We start from the raw sequence: 9,651 nt of genomic DNA on the forward strand, positions 1-9,651 counted from the left end.
TACAATCAATTGTCACCTTGTTTTCTAATTTTGCTTTTTAAATTTCCTTTTGCTGTCCACAGAAACTTAAAAGTATAGAAGGAGCAGTAATGGACTGATCTCTTTGTGTTATGCTCCTAACATGTTGAGTCAAGCAGTGAATTTCCTGTTTTGTTTCAGGCTACTGTGCTTTGTTTTTAACCAAACCATATCCTGGGATGTAAGATTGTTTTTTCCTGCCTAGGATTTTTTGTGAAAAAGATCTTTGAGATTTCTCTGGCAGGTTTGCTAGGCCTGTATTACCTCCAAGGATTTATAATCTTTTTAGATGTACAGCTTTAAAATAAGGCAGAGACAGTTTTGCCTGCATTTCTCAACGCTATCCATTAGTAATCTCGTATATTTATCTGAACAAACAAAGCTCACTTGTGAAACAGGATTTAGTGGAGACAAATTTCCTGTCTTTTTATTACCATTGATGTTTGAGTTGAGCACTGTTTACCTTTATTGAATGTCTCAATACTATGGTTGTTAAAGATTATTCTAAGTGACTGGGACCCAGATGAGCTCTCATATGAGCAAATTTATTTATAATTTTATTTATAAAATTGCTCATCTGTCCTTCTCCGTAAAGCTAGGAATAGTAAACCCAGAAACACTTTTGTAGGCACTGAAAGCACATCGCTTTGCTATTCTAGAAAATTGGTACATTGCTTGATTTTGGCTTGGGGAGGGAAGGGGGAAAAAGGCACAGTTAGAAACTCCAATTTTTCTGGCAGCTTCCCTTACCTTTCCTCTCCTCCCATTCCCTCCATCCTGGTCTTCCCATTGCCAGTCGACTCCTCTCACAACCCGACCACCAGCAAAGATTCCTCTGGCTGTGATTTTCTTTGACTTGCGACGTGACTCCAAAAGTACTCTGTCAAGACAAAATACGTTTTATAAATGTAGGCCATTATTGTTTATTTGGACAAGCATTAATCACATGCGCTATACTCATCAGTAAGGGTTTCTGTCAACTGTGTTTAGGTGGATCAACTCACATGCATTTTAATTATGTGTAAATACTGCAGAGGAGTGCCTGTTGCACAATAATTACTAAATTATATGCCACTATTCCTCCAGCCACAGCTCGTCCTTAACTGTGTGCCTTCTGTCCAACTTCACTTTCAGTACATGGGACGCTGTTACTATCCTCTTTTGTCACCTCGTGTTTGATTGAAGCAAAAGATAATAAACAAAAGACTTCTGTCACAGTTAGGCTGGATTCAGACTTTTGCTGGCAATTTTGTAGAGCCTGTAATGTAACCTATGGAAGTGTTTGACGTTGTCGCCAGTATTTACCGTGTGATCATGTCCTGGTGTTTTACACACAGTGCCAGCGATCCAATAGAAATAAATAAAATGCTGGGACTTTTTTCCCTTCTGGGTCCCAGCTCTTATTTCCCCACTTCTTTGGAAATTCCTTCACATTCATTCCGATAGTTTTGGCAATCTCCCTCCAGGAATCTGCTGACGTTTATGGGTCCTTATATTGATGCTATGTTTATTATTCTTTATTTTGAGACAATAATTGTTATTCTCTCACTGATAAATTTCTAAACTTTGGCAAAAAAGTAGCTGGAAATGTAGAGGACGAATCGATAGAATCAATAGCTGTAGGCCACATCGACCTGATGTGTAGTTAACTTCTAGGGAGGTGTGTAAGGTATGCCATAGGGTACGCCATATGTTACATCGCAAATTCCCAGCTAAAGCAGTTAGAAAGGGACTGGAATTGATTTTATTTTCTAGTCTTACTGACCACTCAAGGAACTTTACACTACAGCCAAAAACACAAATGCATTCATACAGAGCTTTACTGAACTTCATGTATTCAACGCAATTTAGAATTACCAGTCAAACTAACATGCATGTTTTTTGCAGTGTGGGAGGAAGCTGTAGTCCCCAGAGGAAACCCACACAGGTACAGGGAGAGCATACAACCTCCACACAGTGATGCGCCAAACAACCCAGAACCTTTTAGCTGTGAGGCAGCAGGGCTAACCACAGCAGCACTGTGACAGCTGCCCTTCCTACTACCATCTTCTCAGGTATTTTTTAAAATCACAAACACACAATGTCACAGTGAATAGCGATTAGCTCTCTAGAAGACAAAAGTTTTTATGCACTCAAAATCAGACACACTAAATTTTTGGCACAGCAAATGAAAAGTAAGAAGTTAAGTACTCAAACACACCATCACAATGCTCTGAGGCATGCTCAAAACACCAGCACAGCTATAAGGAAAACAAATTAATAGATATTGGCAAATAAAACCTCAGATAGAGCTCTAACAATCAAAGACCATATGAGTCTTGGTAGGCACAGCAGCTGGACAGTGTAGGTCTAACCAATGCAAACAGCTTGTGGCCTCTAACCACTCCCTCCTCAGCAGTTACTGAAAGAATCTAATGTGGTGTAACAAAACACTCCTCCATGCAGTAGGAGCGGTGTGAGTCAGGGAGTCCTCAAGCACCCATTGTACATTATGCAATGTCTGTCTCGGGGGAAATGCAGTTGAAAAGTCTGCCAGCTGTTGGACCATGTGTTCATTTACTAAACTACGGTGCTTAGCTAATATAGGCCTGAAATGGATGCATCAGAGTACTGACGGTATAAGTCAAATCACAGTCAAGCGCTGGTTGTGCAATTTAGGAAGTAAATACTCTTCCAACAAAATAAGCATCCTTACTCTTCATCTACAGCACAGAGAGGAGCCCCCTGGTAACTTTAAGCTCAACCCATGAGCAACTGTGATCCGGCAGCTCGGGGTGAGACCAGAAGAGAATTTCTCTTCCATTTCAACTCTTCTGTTCTTGTTATCATAGCAGAGAAAACCTCTCTAACACTAAAAAATATATATATATATACAAAACTATAAATCAATTGAAAATCCTGCAGGATATTACTCAGACTGTTCAGGTACACTTTTTTGCTCTCAAACATATGTTGGCACTTAGTCTATAAAACTTAAAGATCCTCTGATAGAGGGCAAGGCAGAGTAAAATTCTTTTCTTCAATCTGACCTGATCTTACCTGAGTGTGAATTATTTAGTAACAAAGTTTCTACTTTCAACTTCTGAAAAAATTTATCAAAGCAGGAATTCAGATAAAGGATATAAAAACAAAATTAGTTTTCCCACATAAACCATGTCACCTGTAAACAGGCGCTTTAGCACATTAATTTGATTTTGGTGAATAAGACAGAAAAGACTGATCGCATCAGATGTCATATGCTCCTGCTGTCATCTGTTTAATGCACGCAGTTCCTTGTGAAGGATTCATGACAAATAAAAGATGTTTTTGTAAAATTAGCTAAGGTTGCTGACAGTGTCAGTACTTCTTGAAGAGTCTTTACTGTAATCCTACCACTTCCTTTACAGTAAAACCAAAATTGTGAGTTGCAGGATCTTACCCATCTCTCTTTAGAATTTTTTAAAAGGTATTTTCGGACAATAAAATTAGATTTCAACAGACAATAAAGCCCAAAAACGAAAACAATGGGGCACACAGTGACACAATTCAATCTGACTGTCAACATCAACTTCAGGTAAATACTGATAACAATATAAAGTAGGGCTGTACGATATGGCCAAAATCTCATATCCCGATATAAGAATTCTATCGTCCCGATAAAAAAATGTAACATTTTCTGTAAATTCTGTGAATCTCGGGCAGCTCGACTCGCACGAAGTGTTTCTGGCTGGGCGTCGTGTATCTGGAGTCGAGTGTTTTATCGATGTATGAAACAATACATTTTTAGACATAAGTTGTAGCAGCCGCCGTTTTCTTTGTGAGTATTTATTACACATCGTGCTGCGGGGAAAAGCCTGCATACTCTTTCATGTGATTCAGTTTATTTAAGTCTCGACAGGATGTTGAGCTTTATTGTGAAAGGTTTATATGGAAAATAAACAAGCAGACATGCGATGGTTTTACCGTTGTTGTTCCTAACAGCAACGAATAAAAACAGGCGCTTGTCCGTCCATAGTGTGGTTATATATAATAGAAAGAGAGAACTTTAAGAAATTAATATATCCACTACAGTGACCATCAAAACGATGAAAAAATATTGCCGTAAACAGTTTATTTTGCAACACCACGAAACAAACGATAGCATAAAATGAAACAATAGACGGTTTAATATCGTCATCCGATATATATCGTTATATCTAACAGCCCTAATATAAAGTGTGGTAGAGTCACTCTCTGAAAACTAAATAATGTGAAAACACTGGATTTCACATGCCTAATGTTATTTTTTCACATCCTGAAGCAGTTATAATAAGTGTATATTTCTATTTTATTAATTTAATGTAAGGTGTCAAATACCTAACAAACTGCTATTCCTCATGTGCACAATGTGTCTATAAAAATCAATCTGAAAAAGTTCTGAAATCTTAATTCAAAACATACTTTATAATAATTCAGTACTATCACATTTTCAATGGAATAAAGACAAACTCTGCAGCAATACTTTGTCTAAACTTCAAGTAAAACGCCTAACATTTCCCACTTAACACCATCACAAACTGTTGTTGGCAGGTGTGTTGCTTTGTTTGCCAACTTATAAAATATTTTTCATTACTCTATAATGCGCTGACACCATCTCAAGCAGTTTTTTTTTCATAGCCACCCAGGGGGATCTGACCTTGCACTAAAGGGAAATCACTTGATTCTATTACTAGTGCTTAATTAAACCTTAAATACATTTTGAAATCAAATGGACAAAAACTTTAAGTAGCGCACACTCTATAGTTTTGCCTAAAAGTATATTTTAAATCGTGAAAACAATACCATAAATGCGTAAAAACTAGTCGACTAATCACTTGAACTGACAACTACTAGTACACAAGAAAAAGAAGCTGCATGCATCCTCCAGGAGACAAAAAAAGATTATATGTTCTCTAAATGGGAAACACTGCACTAATATGATTTTTGAAAAGGTCTGACTGATCTTAAGGTGAGGCTGAGTTGTTGCCAGGCAACTGAGGGCTGGGAGCATAGAGATAGACACAGTCTGCCTAAAAGGCAGGGTGCACAAAAGACCCACAAATAACATACACACACAGCTACAGAGAGTGTGTAAAGGGGGAGACCAACCAATCACAGTAAAATACAGGGATTACCTGGCTACTCTATGTCTACTTTATAATTGTTGGGTCTACGATGAGGAACAATAAGAGCAAATATTGTTAGGTTACACTAGAAAACAGCTGTAGTAAAGGGCCGATTGCTGCATACAGATGAGAGAGCAGGGAATAAAATGTGACACACTTTTGTCTCATGTGATTTTTCGCCTCTGTTCACATGGCAATCTAGAATTTTATATAAATATTAACTAACCTCTCGCTGCCTGGGGTGGTGATCCTGTAGAACCGGTGTCTCAGGTGATGCTTGTCTCCATGGTAACAGGTTGTGCAGAGGTCGTAATTGGTGCACTCTGCACATTTCCAGCGAATACCAATGATGGGCTGTTGACGGCAGGTGTCACACATGGTTCCATCATGCTTGATGCCTGACGGAGCAGAATTAGTCAAAATTTAAACATAATAATGTGCACAGTACACATCGGTAATATTACTGCAACAACTTAGCTGCACTTTGCTACCAACAATGTGCATGCTATCAGTTCAAAAAGAGACACATTCTTCATACTATTAAAAGAGCAAGAAAACGGATTTATTAATATACTGGCAGTTGGATTTGTTTTTCCTTTACAGCTTCTTAAAATCTTTTCCCCTTCAGCATGTCCTTACAGGTTGATCAACAGTGTAAATTACTGCAGGAAACTGCTCCTTATCCAGTGACTAACCAGGGGGCGGATATGGGATGTCTGTCAATGGGATGTGTACTGAACAAAGTAATTGGATTGACATGTATTGCTATTGGTCCTTAAAACCACATCATGCTTGAAGTTCAGAGTCATGATATGTGCTGACATGTTTACGACAGTGACTCATTTTCATACCTTCTATACAAAGCTTTCACTGCCTGTGTACAGACAGGATATAAATATAAATGGGGTAGTTCGTCTCAAATGGTGATCTTATTATATATTCTTAAGTTGCTTCTGAGAAACTTGCAATAACTGTTGTAGCACAAACTCTCTGTTATTCTTACACACTGTAAAATCTCCCAAGTTAAGCCAAAAAAATGAATACATTTTAAAAAGTCCCGTAGCTTGCAAACGGAGCACCCCTCTGTTACACTGGAAGCCACTTCCATGAGACTAAAACTCAGCCTGAAAGTGCGAGCAGAAGCAGGCAGCTGATGTGAAGTTACCTGTTGGAGCACTGTCTAATATCCTCACGTCATAAGCTCCAGAACAACGGTAGTTGGCAGCCGTCCCGTTATCCCAGACAACCACCACTTCCTCTGGACTTTCAAAACTCCTAACGGTGCCGACATGTCCCTCTCCTCCATCCTGCTTCCCCCACTTCCAGTCAGGTCCGCGAACCACTCTCGCTCCAACTCCTTCCATCATGGCTCGGTTATTCCTGCCGGTGGTCATTTAAGAAAAGATGTCGCAAAGGTACAACAATCCTTAAAAGTTACCGAGCTAGCACTCTTTGCTAGCCAACTATGTGTGCGCTGGTAGAGAGTTTCCAAACGCCAGCGAGAGCAAGTCCTAACAGGAAGGAGACTGGAACAATCCACAAAGCTAGCCTGTTAGCTGTGTGTAGCTGTAGTTAGCTGCCCAAGAAGGATTCTGGATCCTCTCCCAAAAACTATTACAACAAGCTAGCATCAACCTCGAGCCAGTGGCGTCCAAGTGTTGCCTCTGGCAGTGAGGAAGTTAATACCCCAAAGTAGCCAACAGCTAGTGCAGATAGATCTCAGTACTCAGCAAACTGCCAGTCCCTCTCCTCCAGTCCACACACTTGAATCCCACCTCTTCAACTTAGCAGGCTAGTGAGCGGAGTTGCTAGCTATCGCAGCTAGCAGGATAAAGCTCTCCTGGCTCCCTGTGGCTGGGGTGAATGTGCTCCTTTTCGATGTTGCTTGTCCTTATTATTATAGTCTGCGATGCAGAAAAAACCCTCCGACATGTATCCTTTATCAGCTAGAGACGGTGCCATAGACTACTCTCAGAATAATCGCGTCGCCATTATAGTCAATCACCGCTCAGACAAGCAACAACTAGCTCCGGAGCTGGACGATAAAGCACGAAGACGCGAGGCTTGGAAAACAAGCGAGTCCAGCCATTGCGCATGCGCACCTGTAAGACGCTCGAGCATATGGACTCATAATACGTGTATTACCGATTATTACAAGTTTTTTGTTTGTTTGTTTTTTACGTTTTTTTATGCTCTTAACGTGTTTTTCTTTAACTATTCATTTTTTCTTAATTTTGAATTTTTTTTATTGTGATTATTCCTCGTTTTTATTTATTTTGTTTTCGTGTTGGGTTCATTTTGTACATTATTATTTTTACTGAAATAATTTTAATACATGACAATCATTTTGATACATATTATAATATCAGGGTTTTAAATCTTTTGGTGATGAACATTTATATAGTGCCATTTAATTGCTTCACTAATTTTCCAATCAGAATGACAATTTAAACTCTCCCACATTCTAATTTAAGTGATTTCACTAGTAAAGAACAACAACAATAATTATAATCATAATGACAATCATGATCATCGTTGTTATTATTATTATTAGTAGTAGTAGTAGTATCTTTCAGCTTCTTCCTTTATTGAATTTCTGCCTTCATTTCACATCTCTTTAATCCTCATCTGTTACACAAACTCTCTGGATGTCCTCCGCTGTTTCTCCTCTGCACATGTCCACGCTATCTCAGCCTCTTTGTTTCTCTAACTTTGTCTCCACATTGTTCATCCTGAGATGTCCCTCTGAAGTACTCAAATTACCAATCCTGTCCATCCATTAACATCTTCAACGCTCTAACCTCCAGCTCTGCCTCCTGCCTCTTTGTTAGCCTCCCAGTCTCCAAACCAAACATCATAGGTCTCACTACCATATTGTAAAACTTCTTTCACTCTTGCTACTACCCTTCTGTCACAAATCACCCCTGACACTCGTCTCCACCCACTCCACCCTGTCTGCACTCTCTTCTTCGACTCTCTTGTGCTGTCTATTGCTTTGGATGGTTGTCATTTACCTTCATGCACGTTCAGATTTCCACCTGTCTCCCTCCTGTTCACACACATGTATTCAGTCTTGCTTCTACTGATTTTCAGTCATCATCTCTCCAGTACCTACCTCTCCCGGTTCTCTTCCACCTGCTCCCTACTCTCACTACAGATCACAGTGTCATTTGCAAACATAATGTACTGAGACTCGTACTTGACCACATCTGTTATTACTACTGCACAGGACACTCACTGTCTCCATACATGTCCTGCACCACCCTCACATACTTTAGCGCCTCTCCTGACTTCCGCATACAAGACCACTGTTCTTTCAGTTTTTTTATTTTTGGTGGGCTTTTTGCAGCCATATGAATTGACACGAATTTAGAACAAAATGGGATCCAACACGTAAGGGTAAGTCAGAGGGCACCTTTTTTAATTGTTCCAACTGAGTAATAATGTATACTGTAGTTATCAAGACACATATTGATTGTCCATTTATTTATTATGATTTTTAGAGTTTTTCTTTCTGTACAGTCAAATGCCAAATATATTGATAGGATAGTGAAGAATTACTGAATGAAAACTAAGCTCACAAATAAAAAATGATAAACTACATTTACCTACACTAGAACATATTTAAGGTAACTTCCATATTCATTGTAAGCAGTTTCAGCCTTACAGGTACTCATCATCTTATGTTTTCCTTGTATACAAAATTATGTACCAGATTGTAAAACCATTAAACTTTAACCACCCCAGATTACATTTAAAAATGTGAGATTAGATTATTTTTTAATTGTCTGTTTAAAAATTGAAAGGACTAATTCTCATATGAATATGTTCTACTTTATCCCAAAAACTTCTCTCATGTTATTAGCGCGCTAGCTATTTTCATGGTGATCTAACATTTGTTTGTACTGGAGATTTTGTTCCTTTTTATTTACACTCCATATGAAAGAAAAATTCTTTAAATGATCGCTCTCTTGGGTCCCAAGAGCAAAGCCTTCCATTGGGTACTGCAAGTAAAAAGTACTGCAATAATGAACATAAACATGCACAGAAAACACCAAAACAACATCTTATACAATATACCAGTACTTTGTGTAAGCACTGTTTTTGAAAGGCTGTTTGATCAGGCCAATTGTACAAGCTGGATGTACAAAATGCATTTATTCACAGTAAAAACATCTTTCTAAAAAATTTACAGCATTTCGTTTTTTATTTAAAGGTAATCCAAAAACAATCAGATTAGATTACCCTGGTTTCCAATCCAGCTGAATATACTACATATTCAATATACTGAATGATTTTAACCCTTTGTATGGCCCTTGGATCAAAAATGCTCTTTAAGCCCAGTGATTCCCTGTTTTTGGACTTGTGAAAAACTGAAAAAAAAAAAAGAATAAATAAATAAATAAATAAATAAATAAATAATAATAATAATAATAATAATAATAATAATAATAATAATAATGTATTTAATTTTTTTTAGCCCAGGTTGCCTGTCTGTGGGAATAGATTG

General features: G+C 38.3%; 1 protein-coding gene across 7 annotated transcripts in view; it reads right to left on the reverse strand.

Annotated features, from left to right (window-relative positions):
- mib1 (MIB E3 ubiquitin protein ligase 1) overlaps nt 1-7,195 on the reverse strand; it is a 57,240-nt gene extending 50,045 nt beyond the window's left edge. For 6 of the 7 annotated variants that reach the window (XM_035908384.2, XM_035908382.2, XM_006792113.3 and 3 more), the window contains exons 1-3: nt 6,307-7,195; nt 5,368-5,539; nt 769-898 (exon numbers count right to left, since the gene is read on the reverse strand). In XM_035908384.2, coding sequence (XP_035764277.1) covers nt 769-898; nt 5,368-5,539; nt 6,307-6,535 — 531 coding nt within the window. In that variant the 5' untranslated portion in view covers nt 6,536-7,195. The remainder of the gene's footprint in view (nt 1-768; nt 899-5,367; nt 5,540-6,306) is intronic. The other variant, XM_006792112.3, reaches the window with a different exon arrangement.
- Between the last annotated feature and the right edge of the window lie 2,456 nt (nt 7,196-9,651).

The sequence above is a fragment of the Neolamprologus brichardi genome, chromosome 18, assembly GCF_056152115.1.
Source record: "Neolamprologus brichardi isolate AB-2024 chromosome 18, ASM5615211v1, whole genome shotgun sequence".
In the NCBI taxonomy this organism is placed as follows: Eukaryota; Metazoa; Chordata; class Actinopteri; order Cichliformes; family Cichlidae; genus Neolamprologus; species Neolamprologus brichardi.